At 39.1% G+C, this 17,958-nt stretch overlaps 1 protein-coding gene across 4 annotated transcripts in view; it reads right to left on the bottom strand.

Annotated features, from left to right (window-relative positions):
* Tbc1d8-9 (TBC1 domain family member 8/9) overlaps nucleotides 1–17,958 on the bottom strand; it is a 419,649-nt gene that overhangs the window by 73,005 nt on the left and 328,686 nt on the right. For all 4 annotated transcript variants that reach the window (XM_067142224.2, XM_067142225.2, XM_067142226.2 and 1 more), the window contains exons 14-15: nucleotides 518–590; nucleotides 282–437 (exon numbers count right to left, since the gene is read on the bottom strand). In XM_067142224.2, the coding sequence (XP_066998325.2) occupies nucleotides 282–437; nucleotides 518–590 (229 nt within the window). The remainder of the gene's footprint in view (nucleotides 1–281; nucleotides 438–517; nucleotides 591–17,958) is intronic.

The following is a 17,958-nucleotide window of genomic DNA, read 5'->3' as shown; positions in this document are numbered from 1 at the left end:
AGTGCCCTTCAAAAATCCGAAAGCCTCTCCCAGATTTGAGCCTATGATCTTGGAATCTGCGGGGCAACACATGAAACAGCTATCTCAATGCTGGAAGTACTCTTTCCATGAAAAACCAAACACAAATAATGAGCAAATTATATTTCTTTAATAACACACCTCTGCTTCTTGGGTTACTTGCATCTAAATACATAGGCACATTAAAGAACCTCTGGTACATAAATTAATTCCTGCCTTCTACCACCTAATGATAAACAAATAAAATGAGGGTAAATATCAACCTTATTGATCAGTTCCCCATCCTTATTCCTGTGAATGATGGGATTTTCCTCATTATGTACACCTTCTAAGTAATCAGCCAATAGCTGCATTGCTTCCCCATCATCTCTACAAGTTAGCAGTTTCTCTTGGTTAGCTTCGAGGAGCGCCAGTGCAACCTGGAACAGCAGACAAAACCTGAGCTATGGCCAATGGACTCCAATGTATCAGACAATAGTCATTCATCAACATTACTTACTTGGAAAATAACTTTTGCTCCATCATAGAAGAAACAATCTATGATATTAACAGCACTCTCATAAGGCATAACACTGCAAAGATAAAAATGTTATTGAGCACCAAAAACAGACAAGGATTTTATGACAGCCAAGGCAATGCGTAAATGAATTGTGATAGTAATAGAATTACACTTAAGGAAGTGCAGTATCATGAGGTGAGGAGGAAGTAGAATGCCAATGAATGGTGTAACAGAACACAAAAGTGTTGCCCAGTAAACGGAAAATACTGTGCAAGGAATTTTTTATCTAGATCCACTGACGGACTGAGATCAGGGCCTAAAGCTATACCGTGCAACGAGCTGCAAGTGATCTGACGGCAGAACAAATTCTTGGGCCAGTGTAAACACGTGTGTCAGGCAAGGCTAAAATCATTCAATCTCAATGTTACATGGATCATCTGCAGTAAGGCATTAGGTAACATAATTAACAAGAATCTAAAAAGATTAAAGGTTACATTGGCAAGCAAAAAAGTGAAAAAGGGGAATTCTCAAGAACTTGCGATGTGTGTTCTCCTGGATGTAACAAGTGTTGTCTGTTTACAGGCTAAATGTTTGCTTGTAGAATAGAAGATAAAGGACAGCTTTAGTGGTAAGGCTGGTTTAGGATGGAGGAGGATGGTTTAGTTAACTGACTAAAGGACTGAGCCACAGATGGGAAGAAAGCTAAGAGAATGTGTGTAATGATTTCAAAGGGGGAAAGAAGCAGAAGAGATCAGAGTGAAAGCAGCAACAAAAAGATGGACGAGAACTCCAGCATTACATCAATATCTAATTTATACATCAATACCAATATGTCCTGTGTGGAAAACACAGAAATGACTTGCCCAGGGTACTTAAAGTCAGATGATCAAAAGTTATTGGAACAATCTGTTCACTTAATTGAAAAGAAATGTAAACAGAAAGTTATTCTGACACCCTCAGAAAAAGAGTACTCAAATGGACCCTGAACATCACTCACTGCTGAGAGGCTGGAATTATACAAGCAAACTGAAAGGTCATAACACTTTAAGAAGGTGGGCTGAGTGGCTCAGACAATTGAGGCGCTGATCTTCTGACCCCAACTTGGCAGATTCTATCGTGGCTCAGTCCGGTGGTATTTAAAGGTGCTCAAATACGTCAGCCTCATATCAGCAGATTGACTGGCACGCAAAAGAGCTACTGTGGGACTAAATTCTGGCATTTGGCGTCTCCGAAAACCATCAAAAGTAGTTAATGATATGTAAAAATAATTAACATTATTATTACACCTTAAGAAGCAGAATGGGCTTTAACAACTAACAGTGCCCTTCTCTTGTAATACTGAGAATTAGAAAAACAAAGTTTTGTATGATAAGCAAAGTACATTGCAAGGCACATATCATTTGTACTACTATCACACAGTTGCGGTGTAATGTCATGCGAACTATTTCTCTGAGAACCTTTGGGTCCGTTCATACCTTTACATCGACACCTTGCCACTGAAGGAGTACAGTGCGGGTTTAGGAACATATCCCCCGCAATATACTGCAGTGGACTTAAATATACAGTTGACGTATTCCTTCTTCTGAGGGGAAGAAATAGCCCCCCACCCCTGAAGTTGAATGTGCTAAGTGTAGGAATAAAGCAATAAATTTGAAACAACAGGTTTGTTAAAAGGAGGGATTAAAAAAATTCCTTCAATCTGATTCATAAATTTTAATATTCCTGCCTAAAAGTCCTGCATTTGATCAGAAAACCCTAAAGGCAAAAGCTACAAAGTTTACAGGTTCTTGTGAGTTTCTAGTGAAAAACTGGGGTAAGTACCATAAACTCAGACCATAACCGTGTAACTGTTTGGTACTCTTTGTCACCATGCCAACCTGCAGATAGTGTATCTATTTTATCAAAAACCATTTAAACAAACATTCCACAGATGAAGGACATACAACAATTATCCAAAAGTTAATAAAATATATATATATATATATTTTGACCATGGTTTACTATCACTAACACATAGAAGGTTTTCTGTGACAGTAGGATTGGAAGGATAGTGACGGTGTCCTTAATTAAGGTACAGCTTCAGCATTTGCCTGGTGTGAAAATGTGAAACCACGGAAAACCATCTTCAGGGCTGACGACAGTGGGGTTCGAAACCACTATCTTGTGGATGCAAGCTCACAGCTGCGCACCCCTAACCACACAGCCAACTCTATCAGTGCGGATGGTAAAACTTAGGGTCTGCTAATGTAATATGATTGGGAAAGTCCCAGGACTTGTAATCTAGTGGCATGATAGGCTTCGGTCCTGTTATGTTAGGAACTATGAAATAGTTAACATGAGCCTTGAACGAGGTTGCAATGGAATGTATCTCAATGTCAACACTGTGTTTAATTGACAATGCCTAATACAGTTGTGGATATTTCTCTTAGTTCTGAGCTCAAGTCATTGACGATATCTTCAGACATTAGATGGGTTTGACTTCCACTGCCACAAAGCCTCTCGAGTAATTTTCCATTGCGGTCTCTCACATTAACAATGACAGTTGACAATAATACTTGCGGTGTATCATTATGACTTGACCTGTGCACGCTGGTGACAACTAGCTACCAGTACTACCGCTACCACGGCATTTGTTGGTGTCTACATGCAACAATGTATTGTACAATTTATTACACTTGCTACAATGTCCAGAAGTGCACTTTTAACTGCACAATCTGGTTTCAAGCAATTAAAACAGAGTTTATCATCATGTTCACACTGTGTTCTTAGTTTATGCAATGAGTTTATGTTTTTGATTACAAGGTCAGTGACCTTCAGTATGAGCTTTCCCTTTGGATGTGTCAATCTTGGAAACAGTAGGTCTTGATTGACCATAACTTTTTTTTTTTTGCTAGTTGCTTTAACGTCGCACTGATACAGATAGGCCTTATGGCGACAATGGAATAGGAAAGGCCAAGGAGTGGGAAGAAAGCGGCTGTGGCCTTAATTAAGGTACAGCCCCAGCATTTGCCTGTTGTGTAAATGGGGAAACCATGGAAAACCATCTTCAGGGCTGCCGACAGTGGGGTTCGAACCCACTATCTCCTGGATGCAAGCTCACAGCTGTGCGACCCTAACCGCACGGCCAACTCACCCGGTGATTGACCATAACTAGAGCTGGACTGCATACCTTCTATGGCTTGACATTTATGCTCTAAATGTTGCTGGGTTTCCCATAAAATCTAACTCAAATTCCCAACCTCTCCAAATGGTCTACTGCACGGTGTGCTAAGATAATATCTTCCAATGGGTTGTCCAACTCAAGGGGTTTCAAGGATTGCAAATTATACTGTAGAAAACATAGACCGTTCCAAAGCATTTGACAGAGTGGTACTTGGAAACTGGAGGGAACAGCATTGGACATAAGGGTTATACATTGGATAAGAACATTTCTAAATTCAAGAGTTCAGAAGGTTACAGTACGAAATCATGTATCACAGGAAGAGGAAGTTTGGAAGGGAATTGCACAGGGTAGTATAATCGGTCCATTACTTTTCATAATATACACAAACAATTTATGGAACAATGAAAACCTAGAACCTGTTTTCCAATCTTTGACTATGTCAGGGATGTAATGAATGAATCATATATAGGCTATTAGTACGATGGGGTCGCCACTCCCAAGGTGATTTATTAATGACTGATAGATGCTATGAAATGATAATGGAGAGTGTTGCAGGAATGAAAGATGACAGGGAAAATCGGAGTACCCGGAGAAAAATCTGTCCTGCCTCTGCTTTGTCCAGCACAAATCTCACATGGAGTGACCAGGATTTGAACCACAGTATCCAGTGGTGAGAGGCCGATGCACTGCCGTCTGAGCCATGGAGGCTCTTAGGGAACAATATAAAATCAAAAATGAGATTGCATGCAGATGACATAATTGTTTATAGGGAAATAAATAGCAGTGAGTATTGTTCAGAATTACAAAGGGACCTTGACAGTATCCAACAATGGGTTCAAGAGAATAATATGAAGGTTACTGGAGGCAAATCAACTGTTACAACATTTACAAACAGGAGCTTAAAAACTGAATTTAAATATACTTTGGATGAGGTAATTGTCCCAAAAGATGGCAAGTGCAAATACTTACGTGTGAGATTTGAAAGTAATTTGCACTTGAAGAGTCATTTTGATGATATTGGTGGGAAAGCATAAAGATCGTTACATGTCATAATGAGGCTACTTGAAGGATGCAACAAAGAATTAAAAGAGAAAAGTTACTTAAGTATGGTTCGTCCATTATTGGAATATGCAAACAGTGTTTGGGATCCTCATCAGGAATACCTAATAAAAGAAATAGATAGTGTGCAGAGGAAAGCAGCAAGATTTGTAACAGGGGATTTCAGGAGAAAGAGTAGTGTATCAGAAATGTTAAAAGAACTTGGGTGGGAAACTTTAAGTACGAGAAGGGAGAAAACTAGACTTATAGGGTTACATACAGCCTATAAAGGACAGGATGCATGGGGAGAAATCCTTGAGAGGCTTCTTTTTTCTTTTTTTTTTTTGCTAGGGGCTTTACGTCGCACCGACACAGACAGGTCTTATGGCGACGATGGGATAGGAAAGGCCTAGGAGTTGAAAGGAAGCGGCCGTGGCCTTAATTAAGGTACAGCCCCAGCATTTGCCTGGTGTGAAAATGGGAAACCACGGAAAACCATTTTCAGGTTGAGAGGCTTCAGGTGGAAAATAATTATATCGGTAGGGCTGACCACAAGTATAAAATTAGGAGGAATTTTCGCAGAAGCGATTGGGGTAAATTTTCATTCACTGGGAAGGACGTGAAGGAGTGCAACAGCTTATAAACAGCAACAGAGAAAAGAAATAAAATATTAGAGGGCATTCAACCTGTGCAGGTTATTGTAAATAAAGAATTTTTTTGAATAAATTAATTCCATTCCCTGGTGTATGGAGACTGGACAGCCGAAGTAGGGGACTGCCTGTAGGGGTGAAGTTCAGTGGGGACTTTGAGGGCCCTGGGACTACCACGGTAGCTGTGGAGGCCCTTCAGGAGCTCTTAAAAATAGTGCCAAAAGGGGCTCTGGTTTTAAAAATGCAATGTATATTTAAATCTTATAACAGTTGTATAGTATTATTATTTGAAGTGATTCCACGTACTGTATGTGAGTTGATTATGTGTGTAAGTGCAGAAGATATTATAAGTAGAATTTTGTAAATAATATAAATATATTAAGGATGAGCTGTGTGTTTAATAGAAAAATTGTATAATACTGTATTTTAGGAAAATGTGTTCTTTTCTTTTTAAATTAAAATTTAGTGCTTGATGATAATGTACTTTTGTGTATCATTTGCCACCAAGGTAGACATGTAATTTGCGAATAAAGTATTTTGATTTGATTGAATTGGTTTCAGTAGTGAATTAATGCCTTACCTTGGCCTTGCAGTGCTCCTAATAAATAATTGAACTTTTCAATTGGTGCTAGACTTGCATTACTATGAACTACTGCTTTAAAACGATAACCAGATAACTTAACTGCAGGTAACCTAACCCATTAGTGCCATAAGGCATAACGATTTTCGCACCTTTTCCTTTTAGTGCTGTTGGCAACAAGAAAGAATCTGGAAGGCAGTGGTGTCATCCGACAATTAGAGAAGTGTTTGTAGAATTGAGTAAACATGTTTTTTTAATTTTAAATCTATTGTTGTGACACAAGGAGTGGTGGAGATTCCCACAAAATGGCTGCCGGCTTCACATAAGTAGGTTTGAAGTTGTTTCATTAGATTATGTTTACACCAAATGATAGCCAAGCAGGCATCAATTTTTGGTAAAGAGACAAAGTCTCTCATAGTGCATTGGCACTGCCGGTGGCTCCAAGTAGCCTACGCAGTGGCCTCCACGGTATGCACTAGCCAGCGTCTTGGTAGGTGCGCTAGGTACCAACTGATGAGGCCAATCTAGCACATGAGGGCGATACGCTGGCAAACAGGAATGAGTTAGTCCAATAACGGACCATTTATATTGGTATTGCCCACAAAATAACTTGCAATGAAATTCGTTACTTCATCGTCATACTTTTAATTTCTGGATACAATAAGTTGCCTTCCAGGTGTTCTTATTGGGACATGCAGGATGATACGCAAAACATTGCTATTTTGCTTTACGTCGCACCGACACAGATAGGTCTTATGGCGACGATGGGACAGGAAAGGCCTAGGAATGGGAAGGAAGCGGCTGTGGCTGTGGCCTTGATTGGGGTTCGAAACCACGGTCTCCCGGATGCAAGCACACAGCTGTGCACTCGTAACCTCGCGGCCAACTCGCCCGGTGCAAAACATTGCCATGTCCTGGTCGACGAACAGGGACAGATTTCTTCAGATATGTTGATTTCTCCACTTTGCAGATAACACACAGATCAATGAGAAGGATAAAGCTTGGAAAATTTGGCCAGTAATAGAAATGTTGAAGGAGAAATGTGCCAGAGCACGATTTGTCCTATAATGAGTGCACGGTTCAATATTTTGGCCAGCACAGCGGTGAGCCAATATGGTTTTGTTTTAAACTTTGGTGTCTAAATTCAAAAGATGGTTACTTAGTAAATTTTGATTCATACAAAGGCAAGGAGCCTAAATCTAAACAAGGGTATGAAGGTGTGTTTGGTAAAGCTGCAAGCCCTCTGCTGGTGCTACTAGATAAGATTCCAGAGGAGTCTACAGTAAAATTTATAAATGAACAATTTACTCATATTAGAGAAAATAGAATGGAAATGAATGTAAGGTGGCTGATACAAGGGTTTACATGGCTACTGTGTAAGAAATACATATACCACAATTAGAGGTACTATCTGCGCACTTTTTAGCGATAGATTTGTGTAAGGGTTTGAGGAGTAAGAAGGGAGCGCTTCCGGTTCCGTAAGTACTGCCAACTGAATGGAAATGAAATCTGGTATGTAATCAATAATATGATCGATCGATATGAATTTTCTAAATCTTTGTTATTTTAAGCCAATAACTGTGTCACACACACATTATATAACATTTCTCGATGCGAATCTTATTCCTAGAGTGAATTCTATAGTTTGGCTTTGCTGTGTAAATAACAACAGTACTAGTATGTAAAGTGTACGCCAGATGTCGCACAACGATGCATAAGCGATTCATAGTTTGTGTTTCAAAGATTGCCAGTATGAATCTTGAAGATTGCCGAGGTCGACCGCTTCAGCTCTAAGGTGTAAATCTATCGCTAAAAAGGGCGCAGATAGTACAAAGTGTTGTCTAGAGGTTCTGGAAGGCCATCTTCTTGTGTAGGACCTTCGTTACACTGCCGTGTTTCAGATGATAGGACTGATTATCTTGTCCAGCACATGCCAGAAAAGAAAAAGAGGTGGTGTTCTCTTGTCAGAACAATGTGCTCCAAGTGTGAAGTTGGGCTCTGTATTGACTGCTTCCTTCCCTTCCGTCATTCTCTATCCCTGTGCCTTTTATCTGCCTCAGAAAATATTGGCTACTGTAGTTACTCTATAGTGTGGAACTGTATCTAAAGTTCTTTGGTTCTTCATTTTGTTATTTTTTTAAATTTTATTCTATTGTTCCAGTGAGTGTTTTGTTTTGACAGGCAACAAACAATACATACGTCTCTCTGGTCTCTCTGAACTGCAAACAAATATTTTTTTCCTTTCTTCAATAATTATATTTTCTTTTAGCTGTAATGTAAATAAAAAGCGATATTCCATATTCTTACAATAAATAATGCTAAGATTTTTCAACACTGATATTGTACGACAAACAAAAATCTATTTTATAACCTAAATTCTTCTTCCAAAACTTATTCTTAAAATATAGATAATGCTATATGACAACATCAAGCAGCCCCAAAATTCTAAAACTTGTTTCATTACTTTATTTTGGTCTATAACATGGGGTAAAACATAATAAATATCATAATCTCAGAAAAAATTAATGCCAGTGCTAAATGGGTTAAATTTGAGCTGAACTAGAACTACTTGCACCGAGAGCATGTGATGGGAATAAGAATTCTTGCACCCTAGTTTCCATATTCTCCCTACCGTTAGTCTGATCAGTGATAGCTGAGACTGAATGTCTAAATCAAGTAATGTATCACAGCGCACTCTTGATTTCATGCAAGTTGTGATCACTATTGAATGTGTCAATGAATATGCTTATTCTTGTTAATTGAGATTTACTAACAGCTCTTTGTTTTACAAACTTTTGTAGTTAATCCCAAATGGAAGGAATAACAAACAGGATAAGGAAAATCTGACCTGTATAATACTCAATTATTTTCTCTGCATCTTTCGCTCTGTACTTGCGCTGATAAGATGAACCCTGGACTCCACACTCTGCGTAGTCGTGTTGAGTAGTCAAATTGATGCTTTTGGACATTAACAACTTCATGACGATAAGTCCAACCATGCCATTTTAGGAACACTTACATTGATGTGATGTCTCTTTTCTTCTGGAGTGATTTTTCTTGGAAACTAGCTCACTAATTTTTAGCTTTTTCCTTCACATAACAATGTTGTTTCCAGTCGCCCATCACAATTAGATTCTTGTCACCTTTTACATACTGTATTAAATCTTCCATCTCTTCATACATTCTTTTGATTTCTTCATCATCTGCTGAGCTAGTAGGAATATAGACCTGCACTAATGTGGTGGGCACTGGCTTGGTGTCTATCTTGACCACAATAATCCTTTTACTATGCTGGTCATAGTAGCTTACCTGCTGCCCTATTTTCTTATTCATTATTAAACCAACTCCAGCATTTCCCCTGTCTGATTTAGTGTTGATAATTTTGTAGTCGCCTGACCAGAAATCCTGCTTTTCCTAGCAACTTACTTCACTTATACCAACTACATCTAACTTTAGTCTATCCTTCTCCCTTTTGAGATTCTCTAACCTGCCACAGCGATTCAAACTTCTAACATTCCAAGCTCTGACTTGCAGAATGTCAGTATCCATCTTCCTGATGATCGTCCCCTCTCGTGTAGTCCCCGCCCAGAGATTCGAATGGGGGACTATTTTACCCGGGAGGAAGCCTTCATCAGTGCATCATTCATACAGAGAGAGCGGCATGTCCTTGCGAGTTAGTTACGGCTGTAGTTTCCCGTTGCTTTCAGCCTTGTAGCAGTATCAACACAGCTAAGTCATGTTGAGTATTATTACAAGACCATATCAGTCAATCATGTAGACTGCCACCGTTGCAACTTCCGAAAGGCACCCCCCTCCTTTTGATGAACCATTCATTAGTCTGGTCTCTCAACAGATACCCATCCGATATGGTTGCACCTACGGCTTGGCTAGTTGCTTCACTGGGACATACAAGCCTCCCTATCGCGGCAAGGTCACGTGGTTCACCATAGCTGTAATTCTCCCATTGTTGCTTGCTGTGACCTAAACATTCCCTAGTGCCCTTGCTAGGTCCATGACACGCGATAGACAACTTCCAACTTCTAGCAGCACAATAAATAACTTCTCAGCCAATTCGCCATCCAGACATACAGTACACACATGTGTTACAGCACTGACATTCATTGCTTGTGCTATAACTTTCTTGGTACCTCTAACTGCCTGGGTGCCTTTCGTATGCATTTCCTCAACAAATACCGACTGGCCAGTGTTGAAAACGAATTCCACACTAAACGATGGGATAAGGTTGTTTAACTCATCTACAAATGCTCGAGCCAATTCTGCAGTTTGCTGTGCATTGTCAAGTTGAAATTTTTTTTGGAATATCGTTATTTTTCGTTGTCCAATGCTGTAGCTCCGTTTGAAGTTGCGGAACCATCCACTACTGTAACCTGCACAATTTGTTGCTCATATCATGCATATCATGTAACTTGTCTTTTAACAGGTTCGCCTTGTCCTCCCTTGAAGTACCATAGATTTTTTTATGCACCAGACAGTCATATTGCTGCAGACTTAATCAAAATCTGTTAGTAATAGTTTTTTACTGTGTTGAGAATGGTCATTCATGTATGTAATTATGTCCTTACCTGCTTGCTGGACAACGATTGTTCTTTACAACGCTTCACTGGAGCTGGGAGTCATGGCTCCGACATGGATGATGAACTACATGCCTAGACATCCTTTTCTATATCACTTTCACCCATATCATCATCAGTGCAATCTGCATGTGCATTGTCCACATAGTCAAGAATATACGACACTACACATTCCACTGACTCATCTTGCAAAAACACTAATATATCATCTGCCACTTCCTTCTCACTCTGCGAAATGTTTTGCATTCCTCTGTGACGGAATGTCAACGTCTACAACTGTTGCTGTAGATATAAGGCAATGTTTGCTTTGTTTATGGTTGGTTATCAATGCTATGAGCAGTAAAGCACTGCTGTGATGTACGTGTCGACTGTGCCGTTTACCTGCGTCTCATAGCCTCACGCTCTATTCACTTTTCGATACCTACAGTTCTTGCCATCGGGAGTCCATTCCGCACATGCGGGGTAGATGATAGACGAAGCTTCGAATGCATTCAATACCATCGACCGTTTGCGAGCGCGCACTCAAGAGGGTTCCTGTGAGTATTTCCTTTCTTTTTTAGTTTGTTCCTTCCTTATTTATGAGGAGCTATCCTGATTCCGAATATTTAATAATAATAGGAAAAATGTGTATACATTTTCTTTTATGCCACTAGTACCATTGTTTCTCCCTATCCACATCTTTGCAACTTATTTCCCTGCGCGTCTCCTTCAAGGACTCTGCTGATATACTGCAATTTTTCGGTAGATACCGAGTCATGATATCATCCTGTTATGTTTTGTGTTGCATTCGTCTATTTCTCACTAGCTATCTTCATTCCTGAAACAGTTTAACCTATTACAGCATCTTACAAAATTCCTTTCATAGTGTGTATGCTCTTGGGGTCCTATTTGGAGCCATCCTTCTCATATATCCATACCTTCATAATCGGCTTAATTCTAAGGTCTCCAGCAGACTCTTGTCCATTTCAAGTTGTTTATTTTGTCTCTCCTTGACCTTTGGAGACAAGAAAGGAACTTCATTTCAGTGGCTTGTAGACACTTTTTACAGGTCTAGTCAATGCTGCTCTTCCAGTCCATACGTCAGTATATTCTGTACAGTGTGAGCTTGGAAGCTTGGGGAAATGTGTCATCCCAAACCAGTTGACAATCAGACTGGCAGAATTTTGATCAATCTTGCATGCTATTGCCTATTTCTTGTCAAAAGCAATGAAGCTTCTGAAGTATTCGAGGTTGATGATGATGATGATGATGATGATGATTTTGACTCATCACTAAACCAACACCTTTAGTTTGGTTTATGACCATTCCCATTCTTTCAAATTCTTCTTGGCAAAAATCTAGTTTAGCTTGAACTTCTACTTCTGTCCCACTGAATAACAAAAAAATATGATTATGTTTTCGGGTTTAAGACAGACAAGGAGTAACGAGCGCAGTGACTGTTGTGTGGATTCTTGTCTCATTTTATTGCATCCCGCCTGTACTCATCTTGGTATATAATTATTCACATTCGTGGCTAATTCCATCCGGGACCATAATCATTTGAGCATATTTCTAGTGTGTTACATGTTTGAATGAGGTGAAGTATAAAATTACATGTGGCTTCAGTAGAATAAAACATATTCAGTAAGATATCTTTTGGTGTGTACGTTAGCTGCTGAGCGGGATCTGTCACTACCGCTGCTATAGTGTGTTTTCATTGTTGAATAAAATGTCAATTATTCAACTCTCCAGGAGTCCTAGTTTCAATTCCTGGCACCTGTCCTTCGAATAGGAATACAGTGCGCAATATGACGACGACATGTCCATTCTTAACAAAAACGAAAATAGGATATTAACTGTGTTAACAAAGGGAAAGCTTGATGAAAGAAGCCCCTATAAATCTCCGCTGTTTACTAGATTCCCTGATTTAAATCCCTGTGGGAAATGTTGAAATGAAAAGTGAATGCTACCGACCATCATACAAGAGAAGAACTACAGGAGAACATTCGGCAAGTAATATTGAACATCTCACAGGTTGAGCTTCACTGAGTGCCTGAAAACCTGTTTCGACAGTGCAAACATATTTGAGTACTAAGGGACGTCACTCTGAGCATTTAATTTAATGTTGGCTAAAAGTTTAGTCCCTCCTGCAGGTACTGCCACCTTGACGAAGGCAATATGGCATTGCCGGGCGTTTTTGGAGGCTTGCGTGCTCAAATGACCCTTAGAGCTATGCCAGCGGGAGCCACGGCTCCTGGCAGGGCCGCCCAAGCTGGACAGGTCTAAGGCGATGGGCCAGACTAAGAGCAGTACCCTGGTCCTCAAGGTTGGGGGTTGGGTGTGGGGTCAACAACTCCACCCCGGAAAAAAACTCTCGTTACGGAACCAAAGAACAAAGGAAACCGGACGGATGTAACAGATAAATGACCCTGGCAATGGAAAAAGCATATGAATTGGTATTTCGCGACATGGAATATAAGAACGCCGAATAGAGCTGAAGGATTATTGAACCTGAAGAACGAAATGAAAAACGTAATGTGATGGTGGTAGCAATACAAGAGGTAAAATGGAATGGAAGTGGAATACTTGCAACTGGGACATGCACCTTGTTCTATAGCTGTGGAAACAGAGGATATGGAGGTACAGGGTTCCTTGTTGATAATGTATATAAGAGTGTAATATTGAACTTTAAGCCGTTAATGATAGAATGTGTATTCTACGAGTAAAAGCCCGCTTCTTCAATATATCTTTCATATGTATATATGCACCAACAGAAGATGCAGAGTCAGCAGAGAAGGATACATTTTATGAACAACTGGAACAAGAATTAGCACAAGCGGCAAAGCACGATGTTAAAGTGGTTATGGGGGACTTTAACGCCCAAGTGGGAAGAGAAATTGCTTACAGGAAAACAGTTGGTAAGGAGAGATTGCACGAGGTTTTGAATGATAATGGTATAAGGTTGATTGATTTTGCAACGGGTAATAACATGCTTATTAAAAGCACATGGATGCAAAGGAAGAATAAGGAAAGTAACATGGTGCTCCCCTGATAGGATCACAAAGAGCCAAATTGATCATCTGCTTATAGATAGATGGCATGCTTCAGATATCTTTGAAGTGGATAGCTGTCTAGGCACAGATGGAGATAAGTTATCATTATCTGGTAAGAGTCAAATACAGACAAAGGATAGCCAACTACAGACAGATTAAGAGAGTTGTTATACCCAGGTTTGATGATGCTAAGTTAAGAAAGGATGAAAATATTGCACACCAATATGCAATGGTTTTTGACACATAGCCTTAATGAAATAGAACATTGGACAGGAGAGATTATTGAAGTAAGATGGCAAACGGTTAAATGTATAATACACAAAACGGCCGAAACTGTTTTGGGCAGAAAGAAACAATCGAGGATCCAGCACTGGTTTGATGAAGACTGTAGGAAGAAGATTGAAGATAGGAACAAGGCAAGAAGGAGAATGTTACAGAGAAGAACAAGAACTACTGTAGAAGAATACAGAGAGAAGAGAAAGGAAGCGGACAAGCAATGTAGGGAGAAAACGAGAGAATTTGAGAAACAGTGTATTGAAGAATTAGAAGAGAGAAAGACTGCTCGGGAAACTAGACAGTTTTATATAAGGGTAAAATATATAAAGAAAGGATTTCAACCCAGAGCAGTTTTCTGTAAAGATAAGGAGGGAAATCTGATTGGAAGTACAGATCAGATGTTAGACAGATGGGTGGAATATTTTAGTGAACTGCTGAATAAGGAGTCAGGATTTGAAGGTGAGGTCAAAGATGTGCAGACAGAAGAGAGTGGGCAGGAACAAAGTAGAGAAGAAGTGGACCTGGAATCAATCAAGGAACCTACATTGCAAGAAGTTAAAGATGGAATCAATGCTCTTAAAAGCAATAAAGCACCAGGAGAAGACAACATTACTGCAGAAATGTTAAAATATGGAGGTGAGAAACTAACAAGGTGGTTGCATGAAATTATGGTAGAGATATGGAAAAAGAGGAAATGCCAGAGCAATCGAATATAGCAATGTTCTGCCCTATACATAAGAAACATGATGATGTCCCCGTTAAAATTGGCGATATTACGAGTATTTTAACAAGTGGAAAGCAAAAATTTTATTGTCTGCTTAAAACCGCAGCGTGTCATCTGGGAAGTAGTGGCGAGCCGAGAACGAGTTTTTTTTTGTCGTTCAGAGGGGTGAGATTACCGGCGAGACTGTGCCAAGGCCAGGCCAAACCACGTGACCGCCTTCGCACGCGCACAACCCAGCTTGTTTCTGGAATAGTCTGCGCAAATTAAAGGAGAGCATCAGCCAATTACCGTTCTCGCTGAAGAACACGCCTCCCTGGCTAATTAGATAAAAGGCCTTGCTTCGAGTGAATCGTTCTCTTAATGCTTTATGCGCTTATTCTGAAGCTCTCTCTGAATATATTCTTCGCTGTGTGAGACATCGTTACCGGACCACGTGGAAAGAAAATTTTCAAGTCAAGTCGACGCCCGTTCTACCAGAATTTAGTCTAATAATTAGTGAATTCTGTGGAATAAAAACGCCTAGGAGCCAAGTTAAGTGTGACAGTGTAGACGAGCTGTTTATATTCTGCGTGTGCTTGTGCAAAATACTTAATTTTGTCATCTCAGTTACAGCTTGTGACCAGCAATCTACGGAAGACGTCTTAGAATTGAACATCTCAAGATGAAGAATTTCGCAACCACCGGCAACACAATTTCATCGAGGGACACCAGTCGCAGAGCCTCCATGGAGCTGTAAAAATGTAAGGCGTCTCTGGTAATTGGAAGGAGACTGGCCGGAGTATGCTGAAATAACTGACTGTCGACGGGAATCGAACTTCACAAAAACTTGAGTACCTTTTTAATTTAATTTATCTGTCTTACCTTTTGTACAACTAGAGGTCTTTCTTCTTAAGTCGTAGATCTATCAGATTGCTGTAGTTAGAAATATTTCATTTTTCTACTTCTTAAGGTGTCGTGGTAGACTAGGTACGTGTGAATGAAATTTTGAATCTATTAGAGTAGACATGTAGGTTGTCTTTGAATGATTTCCCATGCTTAAGGAGTTTCATGTTTAATAATCACTGACCACACGATAAATCTACTTTCCTTGTAATATTGAAAGTTACCGGACGGAAAATTTACGTGTACATTTTGAGTGAATAGGGTCGAACCTAGTGTCTTTTAAGATCACTTGTTGTTTTTATGATGAAGTCATCTAATTTTACGATATTCCATGAGGATCAGTAGATGTAATAATCACTTAAATAATAATAATATTGACTAAAGATCGGGTAAAACAGAAGTAAATGCTCGTGAGCCATAAAACTACTGTAGAGTTCCTAAATGTGAGATGGAATGTGCTCTGTTCATGAAGGGTCTGGAATATGGCCTATCCTGAGGGATATTTGTTGTATAATTGAGCAATTGATGAATTAATGGTGATACTTGATTTATTCTTGTGTATTTGGAGTACAAGATAGATTATAATTATTGGAGCACGTGTTGCGAGTGTATTTCACAGGTAGGAAGTAAAAATAATACGAGTAAGGCTCACGCTTGCGGTAAATTCAACCTGTAGCCCAAACGATGGTAGTGCTTATGAATTTTACTAGAATCTTCCATTATAATTTCATGAATTAGATGAACTTGCATTGATATGTGAAATGTGTTTCTACCAAGTGATACCCATGACTTCGATCACTAGACACCAGTAATGAAGGAGAATTTCAGTACACGGATTATTTCTGCTAGACATTACGCGTCCCGACCACCAATAAAAATCATAAATAAATTTGCCAAATCAGGATTCGATGTAAATAGTGTACATATAAAACGTGTTTCCCTAGTGTGAATGTGTGTGTGTGTAAATGTGTATATTTCTCTTGTGTCATGTTGATTTCATTTAATTTTGATCTGGTCACGCACTCGCTGTGACGCAGATCACACTCATCGTTGTGTGTCGCCTTAGGAAATAATTTCATGCCCTTAAGGGAAAGTTTAGTTAAGTTAAGTCAAGGAAGACTAGGAAGGAATTTATTTTCTTAATTAGCGAGATTTAAAAGGAAAGATCATCTCGTTACTTTGTGAAGGCACTCGATTTGTAAATAAAATTTATTTAACTAGCTCACACGTTGGTAATGTAAATTTCTAAAAATCTGAAATACTTTAAGATTAATTTGAATAGGAATGAAATGCAAAGATCAGAGGTAGAAATTCGTTAGCCACATGATTGCTTTGAAACATTGTGAAGATAAGTCATTAATAATTAATTAAAAATCATTACTCTGAAATGCTAATGATGATCATTAGGTAAATGATGCAGTGAAAAATTAGTAAGAACACGATCGTGTGACAATGAAACAGGTTAATTGAATGATAAGAAAATAATAATAATAATAATAATAATCAGAATAATAATTAATTAATTTTGAGAATTTTGGAAACAATTTTCATTTTCTACTGAAGTTCATGTTGGTGTCATTGACTATTATTAAATACTGTAAATGACAAACTCAGTTGAGTACATCTTAAAACCACGTGTTGAGACTACTTTAAATTGGTGAAGCTTTGAACACATGTTAATTTATTTAATTCTTTCAGTCAAATGTTTGGTTTGAAAAGGCAAGTGGCCTAATTACTTCTTTGGTTTCATTACAGCACAGTAAGGCTGGAGATATGAACACGTGTCACTCTAAATCGAGGAAGAAGTCCAATATTATGAAAGTTCTCTGTTAAAAGAAAAAAATATCATCAAGAATATTTCATTTGTTTGTCTGCTTATGTGAATAAATGTCAGAGTGTTGTTTTAATATTTCTTTTTATCCTGCTTGGTCATCAATCCTTAACAACCCTTAAATGCCTCTAGAAAGTGATAGCCAACGATCGAACGGTCCACCTTGGGATTCCTCGCTCGATGGCTGGGCTTAGCTCGGGAAAAATGGGGGCAATAAGGCAGACTGTGGGAATTACAGAGGAATAGCACTGCTATGTATTTCTTATAAAATCTTAGCAAAAATCATAGCTGGAAGGCTGAGACCATATGTTGAAGAATATCTAGGAGATTACCAGTGCGGCTTCGGAATTAACAGATCTACTACGGACCAGACTTTTACTGTCAGACAGATCCTCGAAAAATGTTACGAGTATAACATTGATGTTCATCACCTGTTTATTGATTTTAAACAAGCGTATGATAGTATTAGAAGGGTTCAGTTATGGAAGGCAATGAAAGAGGCAGGATTATCTAACAAACTGACAAGATTGGTCCAAATGACTCTAAAATGTCATGGCCGCTAGCTGCTAGTCGCACGCAAACTTTCTCTCGCAAAAATTGTAAATCGCAGGTGATATAGTGCTTGAAGTGAGAAATACGTTATTAGATTCGTGCTGAAGTTAACACATTGCGG

Source organism: Anabrus simplex, chromosome 2 (genome assembly GCF_040414725.1).
Source record: "Anabrus simplex isolate iqAnaSimp1 chromosome 2, ASM4041472v1, whole genome shotgun sequence".
Lineage (NCBI taxonomy): Eukaryota > Metazoa > Arthropoda > Insecta > Orthoptera > Tettigoniidae > Anabrus > Anabrus simplex.
This window is presented reverse-complemented; position numbering and strand designations above follow the sequence as displayed.